Genomic DNA, 15910 nt, shown 5'->3' on the forward strand with positions numbered 1-15910 from the left:
GAGAATGGCTGAACAGGTAGTGGTATAGTATTGTGATGGAATACTACTGTGCTATAAGAAATGATGAACTCAATTATTGGGGAAAAAACATGGGAAGACTTGCATGAAATGATGAAGAGTGAAATGAACAGAACCAAGAGAACAGTAATAGCAATATTGTTTTGACAATGACTTTGAACAAATAAGTTATTTTTACTATTATAAATATCCAAATTTGCTATAAAGGACATATGAAAAAGACAACATTTGCATCTAGAGAGAGAACTGATAAATAGAAGTATGTATAGAATAATTCTACATACATACATACACACATATGTCTATTTGAGTCTAATGGTAGTCATCTCTAGGCTGAGGGGGGGAAGAAAAAAAGAAAAAATAAGAAATTTATGTGATAACTTTATTATACATTTATTTTTTTTTAAAGCAATTGGGGTTAAGTAACTTGCTCAAGGTTACATGGCCAGTTATTTCTGGGTGTGGTGCTGAGTATCTGAGCCCGGATTTGATTCAGGTCATCCCGACACTGGAGCCGGTGCTCTTACTCACTAAGCCACCTGGCCGCCCCAGAGCAATTGGGGTTAAGTAACTTGCTCAAGGTTACACGGCCAGGTGTTTCTGGGTGGGTGCTGAGTGTCTGAGCCTAGGATTTGATCTCCAGGTCTTCTCAGCACTGGAGCCGGTGCTCTTACTCACTATGCTACCTGGCCGCCCCTTTATTATACATTTAAAAGGAATAGCAAGTTGTACATAATAGATTTGCAGTTTCATGAGCAATCATCTTTTTATTATACTGTGTTATGGAAATGCTTGTCTTATTCCATAAATTAAAAATAAAATAAATACAAGTGGAAAAAAAACCCAGTACATTAGTGTCCCAGTTTTCCCACAACCCTTCCAACATTGATCACTTTCCTTTTTTTGGTCATATTAACCAATTTGATGTGCATGAGGTGGTACCTAAGAGTTGTTCTAATTAGCATTTCTCTACTTAGCAGTGATTTAGAGCATTTTTTCACATGACTATAGATAGCTTTGATTTCTTCATCTGAAAACTATTTGTTCATATCCTTTCACTATTTATCAACTGAGGAATGATTTGTATTCTTGTAAATTTTACTCAGTTCTCTCTATATTTGAGAAATGAAGTTTTTATCAGAGATACTTGCTGTAAAATTTTTCTCCCAGTTTTCTGTTTTCCTTCTAAGTTTGCTTGCATTGATTTTGTTTGTCCAAAACCTTTAAAAATTTTATATAATCAAAATATCCATTTCACATTTTGAAATGTTCTTTATATCTTGTTTGGTCCTAAATTCTTCCTTTATCCATAGATCTGACAGGTGAATGATGCCATACTGTCCTAAGTTGCTTATAGTATCACCATTTATGTCTAAATAGCATACTTATTTTGACTTTATCTTGGTATACAGTATGAGATCCAACGACCAAACATTTCACCGAAGAGGAAACTGGAACTCAGATAGGGAAATGACTTGGTTCTGATCACAGAACCAGGACTGAATTCCAAGTCTCTTGCTGACTAATTCTCTAGGAGGCCTTTTCTGTTGACTCTAGTCCAGGGAGATTCTCCCTTGAGCTTTTTCTGCATATAGAGATAGGGCCACACACACAGTTGACATATTGTTGAATGAACACTTGCATTACTGTGGAGCTATATGTGCTATTTCCCCAGAAACACTGTGACCTCCGTCCCTTTGGATAAGGACATGTCTCCTTCCCCTCTTGTGTTACACTAACACCAGACCCAGGGCTGATGTTATCAGAGCATGTCAGCTTGTGGTCTTCTTCTCCCATCCTCCAGACAGAAGTAGCTTCCATCAGTCAGAGAACAAAGAGCATCCAGGACGCAGAGAGGTTAAGGAGGGTCCAAATAAAAGGACAGAAAAGATGTCTGGAATTACAGAGTTGAGGCATGGTGGGAAGAATCTCATTGAACATTGAGAAGAATCAGGGTCAGCAGCAGAGTAGGGTAGGTAGACCCTGAAAGAATATCTGGAGCAAAGTTCACGGTTGTTTGAATCCAATCTGTGTAAGCCTGGACCCGCGTATAAACTCCTGGTCGGTTGGGTAGGGCACAACCTTCTCCCCAGCTCACCACCCCGACCTGGAACCAAGTATTCTGATCCTTACAGACAAGGGGGCCTCCGGAGTCACCCTGGGGGGGAAGAGAGAGAAAGACAGAAAGAGAGAGAGGGAGAAAGTGAGAGAGAGACAGACAGACAGAGAGAGGGAGAGAGAGAGAGAGACAGACACAGACAGAGAGACAGAGAGAGACAGAGAGAAAGGGGGAGAGAGAGAGAGAGAGAGAGAGAGAGAGAGAGAGAGAGAGAGAGAGACTCAGGGTTAGTCATAATAGAAGTATATTTAGACCTTAGGACATCTAAGTCCTGTACATTTGGAGGGGAGTGGGGTTTGGGAAAAACTACTTCAGTCCCAGAGTATATGATTAACATGAACCCTGTAAAATTATGATTTTTCTGTTGTATTTTGAGGAATTATTGAATTGTTAATGTCATAAGGTTCTGTCCAATGAAGAATCATAGAATAATAGATTTGGAGCTGGAAAAGGACTTTAAAGGTCATTAAGGGGAACTTCCATTTTCCAGATACGCAGACTATGAAAGAGAAGTTACATATGTGTCCAGGGTCACAAAGGTCTAGCCGTGTTGCTTTTCCCCCCAGGAATCTTCAGTAGCTTCTGATTGATTTTAGGACAAGAAAACAGATGCTCCTGTTTGGTATTTAAAGCCCTCCACAATGTTTCCAGACTGAATACATACTATCCCACCTGCCCTTATCTGGTGGTAGATTATTTCCTAGTAGGGCACATAGTGGGGATGCTGGGGGCATTTTGCAAGCATTCTAAAAAGACAGAGGCAGCACTAGAGAATACTATCTTCTATGACTGATAGGAAGAAATGAGGCTCAGAATGGTATGCTTGAATCAGAATTGGATTTGGAGTTAGAAGTACTAGGCTCAAGTATCAACTCTGCCACTTACTGACTGGGTGACTTCGGACACATCCTATATCATGGGATCATATAGAGTCCAAAAAATGGCTTACCTGAGGTCAATCAGCCAGTAAGGGGTGGCTAAGAGGTGCCCCTGGGGAGCCTCCAAAGGAGGAACTTTCATCCCAACACATCTAATCACCCATTAATTTTCCAGAAGAGGAAACTGAGAAAGTGAATTATTCATGGTCACTCAGTAAGGTAACAGGAGAGCTAGGCCTCCAATCAAGGTCTCCTAGTCTGGCACTCTATTCCTATTAATGTTTGCCCTTCCCTTGTCACTGATAACCCTTTACTAGAAACCATGATTGGCTTGACATTGGAAATGAGTATATGGGTTGGGAGAAGGGGAGGGGGAGGAAAATGGATGAGTGATAACTGAAACCAAACAGATGAGAATCTTGTTTTTGGAGAGGGAGGAAAGGAAGGAGACAGGTCAGGGCTTCAGCCATCAGTCTTGGTGAGATCTCAGGGGAAGGATCTGTTTTTCCCAGATCCTAATGGGAGCTCCTTGCTTTTCATGATTCTTTAGAAAACCTCATTCTCTAACTCTAGGGGTTGAGATTGGAATTTCCCAGGCTCAGACCCATAGGGTGTGGACAAGTTTGAAAAAAAAAAACGGAGGGATTCAGAAAATCTTCAGGGAGTCCAGAGACTATGCCTGCCTCCCTCAATAAGTGAGTCATTGTACTCTGTTTGGAATTTGACCCTGGATCTAAATTGGATTGGCCTGCGAATTAGTGCAAACATGCCCAAAGGACTACATCTAGCTGGCCCTACTAGACCATGTTTCCCATCCAAACAACTCAAGCAACCTGGGATATCTTGCCATCCATACTGCCACAGTGTGTGTATAGCACCACCCTCCGTATCCTACCCTTCATTCTACCAGGTCTGGGAACTAGACTCAAATCAAAATTACTATTGAAAAGGGCACGACAACACTCTGCCCTATGGCTCTATTTCCCATTCCTGTGACTCCACAGACCTCCTTCAAGTCTGAGCTAAAATCTTCTTCAGGAAGACTTTCCCAACCCATCTTAATTCAAGTTTCTCCCTTTGGTGGATTTTTTCTGATTTGTCCTATGTATAGATTGCTTTTACAAAGTTGTTTGCATGTTTCTCCCCATTAAACTGTGCTCTTTTTGAGAGCAGTGACTGTTTTATCCCTAGAACTTAGACACATAGTAGATGCTTAGTAAATGTTTATTAACTGACTAATTGACAAATGAAAATTTCCTTCCCTAGCTGCTACCACTACCGTACCTCTAGCCCTCATGTATCAGAATGTGAGTTCTCTGGGGGCAGGGACCATCTCACTTTTGCCTCCTTATCCCCAACATTCAGAACCATACTTGGCACATAGTATATGCTTAATAAATGATTTTCCCATATATGCATGATGCATCTGTTCATTCATTCAGGGAGAAACTGCTATTAGTTTATGAACCTGGACAGCTTGGGAGGAGGAAGAAGAGGAAGTTGCTCTCACCTGGCAGGAATCTTTTTGACCCTCCTCATATCCAGCACAGATCATGTCATCCAAAACCAGGATTTGTCCTGAGGCTATGGGGTTATTGATATGGTACTGGGCATCACAAGTCTTGGCATCAATCAGGGGAACCTGGACTTCTTGTAAAATCCAAGAAATATCTGAGGAAAGAGAAGGTTTTTGCCAAATAAACAGTGAGTACTGGGTAGTGGTTAAGTAGTCTGGGTTTGGAGCCTGAACACCTGGCTTGGAATCTCAACTCTGCTGCTTCCTACCTGTGGGCCCTTAGGCAAGTCACTTAATCTCTCTCTCAGCCTCAGTTTCCTCATCTGAAAAATAAGGGAGTTGGACCTGATTAGCTTTAAGGTCCATATAAATTTATGATCCTATAAACTGGCTCTAAGGTGAGGGAAATTGTGAATTATAACTGTGTTAGAGACATCTGGCAGACTTAACTAACCTAGAGGTGAATGAGATCCCACCCTATCTGTAACCAGGCCACCTTGCTCATTCCTGGCCATTTCCAAATCCTGTCACTCCCACCTTCATCCCCTTGAGGTGTTGTCTTTCCCTATTAGAATGTAATCTTCTTGAAGGCAGACACTGTGTTGCTTGCATATATTTCTATCCCCAGCACTTAGCACAATGCCTGACTCATAGAAAGTGCTTAGTAAGGGGCGGCTAGGTGGTGCAGGGAATAGAGCACTGGCCCTGGAGTCAGGAGGACCTGAGTTCAAATCCAGCCTCAGACACTTGACACACTTACTAGCCACATGACTTTGGGCAAGTCACTTAACCCCAACTGCCCTCCAAAAAGCAAAAACAAAAAACAAAAAACAAGCAAACAAAAAAACCCATTACATTCCATCCCAAGATCTTTGGGGCAGCCAGGTAGCACAGCGAGTAAGGGCACCAGCTCCAGTGTCGGGATGACCTGGAGATCAAATCCCAGGCTTAGCATCCACCCAGAAACACCTGGCCGTGTAACCCCAATTGCTTAAAAAAAAAAGTGCTTAGTAAATGCTTTTCTATTTATTAGTTTTCATTTTGTTTTATTCACATTTATTTTATTTATTCATTTATTCCCTAGTCATCCTTCACTAGCAGGTTTCCTCACTGGCCAGTCTTCCTACCTCCTCCCAAATTCTAGCTCATACCTGCCACAGAATCACATGGAATCTTAGAACTGGAAGGAATCATCTAGCTCTAATCCAACTCCCTTCATTTTTCAAACGTGGGAGTTAAAGCCCAGAGATGGGGAAAGACTTGATCAGAGCCACACAGATAGTTAAATAGAGGAGCTGAGATTCAAACTGAAGACTCCAAGACCACTGTCTTTCTACTCATTCTTACCTCTAGACTTCCCCACTCTTAGAATGCCCATATCCCAGTCCTCCCCACCCTTCAAGTCCTAGTTGACTCCACAAGACCTTCTCCAGTCCCCCTGGACCAAGCTTTGCTGTTGTTGTTGTTCAGTCACTTCCAACTCTTCATGACCCCAGTTGGGATTTTCTTAGCAAAGATACTAGAGTGGTTTGCCATTTTTTTCTCCATCTCATTTTACAGATAAGGAAACTGAGGCAAATAGGGTTAAGTGCCTTGCCCAGGATCACATAGCTAGTAAATGTCTGAGATTGGATTTGAATTCAGGAAGAAGAGTCTTCCTAACTCCAGACCCAGCACTCTATCCACTGCACTACCTAACTTCCCCAGATGACATACACACAATAAAAAAAAAATACATGATAAGTGCATCAGAGAGATACGTGCAATGTTCTGTGTATAAGCCTGGATAGGCATTAACATCTCCAGGAGATCAAGGAAAGCTTCCTGGAGGAAGTGGCATTTGAGTCAGCAGTTTAAGGATGGGTGGAAATTCAGCAGGTAGAGATAGGGAAAGAAGGCATTGCAGGAATTAGGAAGAATGTGAGCAAAAGCAGACAGATAGGAAAGCACCAAGTATATCTGGGAGATGGCACGTAGTCCAGTCTGGTTTGAATGGAGATTACCACAAAGTATAGTAAGTTGGAAGTCTAGTTGGTGGAGGGCATTGCATTAAGGATAAAGTGTTAAAGAATCATGGAAGGGTTTGGGGCAGAGAAGTAAGATAGCCAGATCCATGAACAAAGAAGTAAAGTCTGCCCTTGGGTGTAAAGGGTAGATTGCAAGGAGGAAAAGTGGAGGTGGTGTGACCTATGGGGAGGTGATTACAATACTGTGGGCAGGTAGTAATGATGGACCTTTCCAAGGTGGTGGCAGGGAGAATCCAAAGAATGTGACAATGGATTGTAAGAAGTAATCTGTAGGTAGAGTTGATGGGACTCTGTAATAGATTAAATGGAAGAGGAAAGGGTGAAAGATAACACCACAATTTATGAACATGAGAGATTAGATGGAGGGTGGTAATATAGGAAGAGATAGTCATGTCAAGAGGAGGAGGAGTATCTCCCCCAAGTGAAGGATCTAAACTGGTGGGTCACTGCTTGTAGGGCTTGCCCAACATCCCAGTAAAGATGCCCTGAAGGCAGATGGAGATGCAGGTCTGGAATTTCACTTAGAGGTCTACTACCTGGACCTCTAGCTGGAGGGGAAACTCCAGCAGCTGAAAATTTTGAAAAATTCAAGGCAATTAGATAAGCTCATATCAGGACCCTACTGCACACGAAGAGGGGAGGGAGAACACGGTAATAATAAATAATAAAAAAATAATAGCTAACATGCATAGTGTTTTTCCAAAGTACTTCTTCATCTGTTACTTCATCTGATACAACAGTCTTGTGAAGGATTGCCTTAAAGCAATAATAAGATTGTCAGTGGTGGTAATAACAGCCAACATCTATAGAGGGTTTTAAAGTTTACAAAGTACCTTCCATACATGGTGTCCCCAAATCCTTAATACAGTTTTAAGCTTTAATGACTTCATAAGTATAAATGCTACAAACTTATTTTTAATCATCTGAAACTTTATTTAAATGTATTTATTTTTGTAAATTAAGTGATACATTTTTAAATTTTAGTTTTAACAAAATGGGGCACCCATGCATTATGTATGACAGTTTCTGGATGATGCTTTCTCAGACCAGTTATCAGTAGAGAAGATCATTTCAGCAACCTGATATATCTCCATTAAAATTTTTGTGTGTGATCATATCAAAACTGTCATGTATGCATCAAGACCTTATTCTTTGAATGTCTTAAGGCTAGGATTACAAACAATCCTTTTTAATCATGGAATAGCAGCTGATGAAAATTTTTACAGATTTCAAAAAATCAACTAGATAGACTCACTGTAGAGCTTCTTAAACTTTTTCCACTCATGACCCACATGGGGTCAAGAACCGAAGTGCTGAATTATACAGCATCTGCTGAATTTTTATAAGAAACATATCAATACTTTAAAATTTAAAATATTCAAAATGACTTTGAATTTTTTTTGTATGTTTGTCACACTTATACTTCAGAAGTTATTAAAGCTTAAAACTACACTAAGACTTTTGGGACACTTCCTATATATTGTTCTGTTTGATACTCAGAAACCTTTTATAATAATAGAAACAAATATTACTGTGTTTCTAATATCTGGCAGCAGGAAGAAACTATTAGCCAATTCTTAAATTACATATCTATGATTCTAATTCTTAGGGTATTCATTTGTTTTAAGTAAAAGATTCTTCACTATATTCTTGCATTTCTATAGTACTTAAAAAAACAATTTTATATAATGCTTGAAGATGTAGAAAACATTTTCCTCACAATAATGTTGTTAGGTATATAGTACATATACATATGTGTGTGTGTGTATGTGTGTGTACACATAGGCCTCCATAGGAGTGAGAAAAGGAAATCCCAGGAAAGGTCATTCATCTGCTCCCTTCTCCATCCGGACTTGACCCAGAAGCTGGATTCTTAGTTATGACTCTGCTCTCCTATGGTCCATGAGGAAATACAAGTATTTAAAAAAACGTTTTTTTTCCCACAATGGGGATGCAGGTTTAATCAAGAATTGACTATAGTGACACCTATAACATACTTATGGGATTTTTAAACTACCAAATGATTGATCTTCAGAGCAGAAAGATTAGAAGGAATTATAATTAATAAATTAGTGAACCGTTCTGGTCTCGTTATGCTTTGCCTCCCGCCAAGTACTCTGTGACCCAGTTACATAGTTCTGCTTGCTCTTCCTCACACACTTCATCTCCCATCCATGCCCCTTGGCTTCTGTCAAGACTCAGTTCAGATCCCACCTTCCCAAAGAGGTCTTTCTGATTACTCTTTTCAGATTGCCTTCCATCTACTCTGTATGAATCCTGGATATACCTAGCGATTTACAGTTTGTCTCATCATTAGAATATAAGCTCCCTGAGGGCAGAGACAGTTTTTTGCCTTTGTTTGGATCACAAATACTTAGCACAATGCTTGGCAAGAAAAAAAGAAAGCAAGTGCTTACTAAACTCTTATTAACTGTTGTCACTGTCTGTCCTAGGCTATATCACAAAAACATATATTTGGTTGTGTCACTAATTCACTGTGTGACCCTGAACAAATCACTTTTCTTCTCTGGCCCCCAGTTTTGTTATCTGTAAAATTAGGAGTTTGTGTTAGAATCTTCCCAAACTTATTTGACCTACTCAGCACCCCCTCTGGAAATCTACTTTCTTTAACTGTTTAAAAAAAGAATTTGCATGATTTAAAAATAATATGCAATAGGTTTTTTTAAACAACACATCTTAAATTTAGTAATTTATTGTAAATTTGTGGGTTTTTTCCTGTGTTGAAATTTTGATGATGCAATATTGCATTATGTAACCGTATAGTGTCATATTGTAAACAAGTCATTACACACACATATTCCTGCTAATGCATGCTGGACTTCCAAAAAATGCATGACAGGTTCATCTGCCAACACTTGCTCATTAAGACCTGTCAGCAGATTTGATCACTTATCAGTTATAACATGCATTTTGTATGTTTATTTGGAAAATAATGTAATCACTGTGACTTTAACTCTGTTACACAACAGATGAAACAAGTGAAAACTGTTTTTCAAAATTTTCTTCTCTTCTATTTGTTCCTTATGCTCCCACCACTCCCTTATTTTTATTCAATGTCCCCCAATTGCACCAAAGGCTACTACTGTCTCCCTGACTCATTCCAGTGCTCTCCAGGGGGGCAGTACTGCCTGCTTTATGAACCTATGCTAGATGATCTCTAGGGTCCTTCCCAACTCTAGGATACTTTATCCTATGATTTATCTAAGGTAAGGCAAATCTAGAGGAACTGGAGTTCTGTGAAGACTAAATGGTGGAGCTGGATGAGGCAGCCCAGTGGTACAGTGGGTAGAGTGCCAGGCCTGGAATTAGGAAGTCTCATCTTCCTGAGTTCAAATCCAAACTCAAACACTTACTAGCTCTGTGATCCTGAGCAAGTCATTTAACCTTGTTTGTCTCAGTTTCCTCATCTGTAAAATGATCTAGAGAAGGAAATGGCAAACCAGTCCAGTGTCTTTGCCAAGAAAACCTGGGGGGGGGGGGGGCGGAGCCAAGATGGCAGAGTAGAAGCACAACCTTCCTGTAGCTGTGGCTTCCACCCTCCCCAAACCATGTAAAAAGGGGACTCTAAGCAAACTTTGGAGCTGCAGAACCCACAAAATGACACAGACAAGCTAGCCTCCTGTCGAGGACACCCCAGCAGGCCAGCAGGAATCCAGTGCAGCACTCTGGGAGCCGAGCCCAGACCCACACCGAGGCTTTAGCCCCAGGGCGGGCCTGACCAGCTGCTGCCAGAGGGACTCCAGATCAGCAGCAGCTGTGGCTGTTTCCAGAATTATCAACACATAGACGCAAAGGACAGTGAGAGGTCAGTACAGTCTGGACTTTGGGACCAGTAAGTGGGAGTGCATGGCTTTTACCCCCAGGGCGAAAAGCTGCTGAGACTCCAGCACAGCCAGCCAGCCCCACGTGGGGGCTTCAGCTCCTGGCCTGCAGAGTGTAGGGGGACCAAGCACCAGTCTGAGGGGTAATCGCTCTTGCTTTAACCTGCTTGGATCTGGATTGCAGTCTAGGGTGGAGGTTCTGGGGTGTGTGTCCAGCTTGCTGAAACGTGTGAGACCTCAGAGAGGGCACCCATCTAATACCTCTGGCAGCTGAGAAAATCCCAGCGTTTGGGACAAAAGCTCCCCTGTCTGATGGCAGAGTCCTACTGTGGCAAGAAAACCTCAGTGGGGTCACAAAGAGTGACACGACTGAAATCAACTGAAGAACAATGACAACAGTGGCGGAGTTGGAATGCAAAACCAGGTCTCCTGACTAGGCCAGGAGTCCTTTATACTATATAATCTTTGTCCTCAAGGAATAGAGTATCTGGGGAGACTACATTATGTCCTTAAGTAAGGGCAGTGTTCAATCATGGCTGTATTCATGGGACAGAGAGCTAAGGCTACACAAGTCCAAAGGAAGGAGAGATTCCTAGGTACTGGGGTAGTCAGGAAATGCTCAAAGGAGGAGGAAGCATTTGGGTATAAGTACTCAGGGCTGGAGATTAGTAAGTGGGCAAGCAAACTCACCCTATGCCTCGCCTTACCTGTTGCATTGGTTTTTCCCCATCCAGTCACCCAGCACAGAGTGTCTTTAAGGAATTCAGTCTGGAGTGCTGGGAGACAGACAGGGATGATCCGAGAAGGGGAGCCCAGTTGTACCAGTGCAATGTCCCCATTATTGCTTCCCCATTTGTAGGAAGGGTGAATGATGATTCTTCTCACAGATGCAGAGGAGGCACTGGGTGGGTCTGTATACAGCTGCAATTCTCCCAACTTGACTTGATAGTGTGAGGGTTGCTGGGAACTAGAAGGGAAATAAAGACCAGATCAGCTTAAAGGTTGATGAGTTTGATCAGTGCTCTTCCTCCCAAACTACCCAGGATTTAACTTTTTGGTTTAAGATTTGTACTTATTAGCTTTATATTTATATACATACTTGTTCTCTACCCTGTTAGAATAGAAGTTCCTCAAGAACTGGGATTGTTTCATTCCCGGGGGGGGGGGGGAGGGAGGGAGGAGCACAGCGCTTGGCATCTAATAGATGACAGTTAGGTGGTATAGTGGTTAAGAGTGCTGGACTCAGAGTCAGGAAGACCTGAGTTCAAATCCCACCTCAGACCCTTAGTAGGTGTATCACCTTGAAGAAATCAGTTAACCTTTCTCAGTCTCCATTTCTTCATCTATAAAATGAGGATGAGAATAGTACTTACTTCACAGTATTGCTGGGAGGACCAATTAAGAAGAAGTATAGCAAGTGCATTGCAATCCCTAAAGAGCTATAGAAATGCTATTTTAAGGAAGGTAGGGCAGTTGGGGTTAAATGACTTGTCCAAGGTCACATGGCTAGTTTTTGTGTTAAGTGTCTGAGGCCACATTTGAACTCAGGTCCTCCCAACTCCAGGGCTGGTGCTCTATTCACTGCGCCACCTAGCCGCCCCCTATAAATGCTATAATTAATAAATGCTTGTTGATTGATTAATTCAGCAGAGTAAACAAGTTTCAAGTCAACAAACATATAAGTACCTACTATTTGCCAGGCATATGATGAGTTCTTCCCTCACCTATGGTTGGTTTTGTGTTTATAGATGGAAGTGGTTATCTAGTATGGTTTTATTGGATATAGGAAAAAAGTTGTCTGCCCATGAATATCCTGGCTCTCCTCCCAAATGGCTACATGACCTTGTATAAATTGCTTTCTTTCTCTGTGTCTCCATTTGTTTACCTGTAAAATGAGATACTTGAACTGGGATCATTCATTCATTCAAGAAGCATTTACTAATATCAAGTGTCTACCCTATGTGTAAGGCACTCTGCTAGGTGCTAAGGCCCAGAGAAGGGAATGGAATTGGAGTTTTAGAGGCAGGAAGTGGCAGAGTAGGGACAACTCAACTCCTAGAGCAAGATCACACCCCCTGTATTATACTCCTCCATCTTCCATAGTTCATTACTTTGAAAGCTCCCCATCTGTCTTTGGGGCAGGAAGTTTCACAAAACCATAGACTTGAACCTGGAAGGGACCCTAGTGGTCATCTAAGCTAAAACCCCATATTTTATAGATAAGAAAATTGAGACCCAGGGAAGGGTATCCATGCCTAGATGGGGGAACCTGGGGGGAATGGAATTTCCTGGAGACTGTGTGTTAGGAAGAATGATGAAGAGATTTCCCTCCTCATTCCACCCCCTTTGCTGCCCTTTTCCCAAGCTACATAGCCTAGGAATTGTGGACTTGGGTGGGAAATTCTAGGTGGCGGGTAAAGGTTGAAGATACCTCTGTCCTCCACTCCCCACTGGTAGAGTTAGGTACACCCAGCCCAACTTGCCAGGGTCCTTACTCACTTTACAAAGCAGTGAGCTGCAGTCAGCACCCAGCTTGGGTGGATGAGAGAGCCTCCACAGATATGTCGCCCTGGTGAGATCCTTAGGCTGACTTGCCATGGCCACTGTCCTTCTTGGGCATTCTGCCCTCCTATAATTCTCCCGCTTACCTTAACGGTTCCACACACTGTTGAGAGAGAGGAAACTTAAAGGACACCCAGGTAGTATGGGACATGCAGGCTTTGGGACCTCCCCTTTGACCCTACTTCCCTCTCAAAAAGTCAGTCTCTTAGCAATCTTCACTGTACTCTCTGATACTGAACATCTTGGACATTCTTTTTTTGGGGGGGAGGACAAGGCAGTTGGGACTTGCCCAACTCACACAGCTGGTAAGTGTTAAGTGTCTGAGGCTGGATTTGAACTCAGGTCCTCCTGACTCCAGGGCCAGTGCTCTTTTCACTGTGCCACCTAGCCACCCCATTTTGGTCATTCTTAGCCAAATACTATCCCCTAACATCCCAGAGGCCTTCCTGCTCTTCTAACCCATTCCTATTTCCCACTCTTTCCTTATAAACCACCATTCACTCCCAGGTCCCAAGGATTCTTAAACCCTCAGCACTCAGGTAATAATTCTAGGTCACACAGTGCTTCACAATTTACCAAGTGTCTTCCTCACAAGTGACACTGAGAGATAAGTAAAGCATTATTCACTACATTTTATAAATGAGGAAATGGAAGCACTGATGGGTGATGAGGTTTGTCTAAGAGAACACAAGTATCCAAAGTGGGACTTGAACCCAGGGTATCTAATTCTATGACACTATATGGCTGATTTCACTATTGGGCTCTCAATATTGCTGTCCCAGAGGCTAGGCCAACAGATTGACTGCTCTCACTATCTTTTCCAGGCTTAGCTACTTACCTGTTGGCAGGCTGTTCCCATGGACACCTAAAGGAGATTAAAAAGAAAAGAAACTAGGGTCCAAATTATCATTGCAGTATCCCCAGACTTGGGAAGTGTTGAGGGAGTGGATTCATCCCAGCTGCCAGGGAAAGGAAACCAGGCCAAGGTAAAAGGGTCTTCTCCCAGCTTTCCACCCTACATCTTTTTATTGTTCCCCTGGATGGACCACCCAGTCCCACTCCCCTCTCCAGCCACTCTGGTACCCACCAGACTGTGTGACAACCTAGTTTCCCAGGAATCTCTCCCAAGGAAGGGGTAAGAGACCACAGAAGGTCAAGGAACACACGGAAGAAAGGGTCAAGGGCTGGAGGAGCCCTTGGGGTTGAGCAGTCTCCCAGAGATGGGCCACTCAAACCCAGAAATCACTCACCATGGAATAGTAGAAGCAGCAGTGTGGGGAGCAGGAGAGAGTGGACAGATGGTCCCATGGGCACCCCAGATCACAACAGCAGAGAGGAGCTCATCCTTCCAGGTCAGAGTCCTTGGAGTGGTTCCCAGCCCCAGGGAGGGGCAGGATGGGTCATAAAATAGAACTTGGCCCTGAATTCCTGTTCAATCGATACCAGCTGCTCAGTCTCTTGTTCCTCCTTCCCCACTCTGGGCAAAGTATTTGTGAATTTCATGCAAAGACTAGAAAGGCAGTAACTCCCTTTTTTTCAAATAATGCCCCCTCAGGTCAATCCTTCCTGCCAATTTTGGAATATAGTTGCCTGATAGGAGACACCCTAGTGAAGTAAAAGGAGAACTGGGCTTAGAGTCAGGAGTTCTGGATTCAAATCTCACTTTGCTCCCCAGGTGATCCTGGATAAATGTCTTAAAAGTAGCTCACATTTCTTTTTTTTTTATTTTTTATCAATCTGTCTTGTTTTTACATCATCTTTATTTCCAAATTCAGTCCTTCTCCCTCATCTCCCCAGAAAACTACCCCTTGTAACAAAGAATAAAAAAGAGAGAGAAGCAGTTAGGTAACTAACATAATGCCTGACAATATTCTACACCTACAGTCCCTGAACTCTGCAACACTGAGGGGAGGTGTTGTTGTATAACAAATCCCAGATGCCCCTGCAACTCTATGACATAGGCAATGAAAGTAGGATTATATCCATTTTATAGATGAAGCAATTAAGACTCTGAATGTCTGAGTGAGTCAGCATTTGAACTTGGGACTCGTAATTCCAAGTTCTAGCAACAATAGAAATCAATCTGCCTGCCTGGGTCTTCGTTTCATTATGTGTAAAATGAGGGGATTGAAATAAATAATTTCTTCCACCCCCATCCTTCTGACTCTAAGAAATCCCATGAAAATGTCATTCCCACTGCTCTGGGGCTTGGGGGCAGTTCTTCTTCCCCTGAGGATTTGCCTTTTTAGCAACCTCTTCCCACCTCCCTCCCTCCATGGAAAGCAGAAGGCTTAACCCAAAGGAATAATTTCCTTGAGGTGGCAAAGCAACAAAGGAGATGAATGGAAGACTGAGTCATGACTGAAAGCATCCTGGAACAAGTGTGTCAGGAGTTCTAGAGGGGAGAATAAGCTGAGGCTGGGAAGGAGAAAGAAGGACCACAAAAAGGGCTAGGGTTTGAAAATCTATATTAGGAGAATAAAAAGGAAGAAAGAAAGGAGATCTTCCCCTTTGCTGGGGGGAGGGGGGGCAGGGAATGCTGCGGTTATGAGAATGACAACAGAGAGAGAAAAGGCAGAGCCAAACACTGCTTACTTTGCTTCCATCTTCTCCACCAAGGAGAGTGACCATTGCATTAGAAATGATGGACCAAACATTATTACTGGGGAAGTGAAACACAACCTTAATAAGGTGCTAAAGAGTATTCAGCTGAGAGAGAGAGAGAGAGAGAGAGAGAGAGAGAGAGAGAGAGAGAGAGAGAGGACAGAGAGAGACAGAGAGAACAGAGAGAGACAGAGAGACAGAGAGAGACAGAGAGACAGAGAGAGGGAGTAAGAGACAGAGGGAGAGAGAGGGAGATGGGGAGGAGAGGAGAAACACAGGTAGGTAGACAGAAATACCAACAGATTAGATAGATGGATAGACAGACAGGGAGGAAGGAAGGAAGG

At 42.6% G+C, this 15910-nt stretch overlaps 2 protein-coding genes across 2 annotated transcripts in view; both read right to left on the reverse strand.

The window, feature by feature from the left end:
* Nucleotides 1-15910, reverse strand: part of LOC138176672 (elongin-B) — a 497250-nt gene that overhangs the window by 339541 nt on the left and 141799 nt on the right. The gene's annotated exons all lie outside the window — the stretch shown is intronic.
* On the reverse strand, nt 1296-14270 carry LOC138144192 (serine protease 30-like). Its single transcript, XM_069065512.1, is given in 6 exon segments — nt 1296-2176; nt 4526-4686; nt 11108-11394; nt 12900-13065; nt 13801-13827; nt 14213-14270. Coding segments are annotated over 6 exon segments (927 nt in total). The 3' UTR covers nt 1296-1948.

This window comes from Petaurus breviceps, unplaced genomic scaffold (genome assembly GCF_028583685.1).
Source record: "Petaurus breviceps papuanus isolate PSGF00001 unplaced genomic scaffold, PetGlider_PUasm1.0 138, whole genome shotgun sequence".
Taxonomy (NCBI): Eukaryota; Metazoa; Chordata; class Mammalia; order Diprotodontia; family Petauridae; genus Petaurus; species Petaurus breviceps.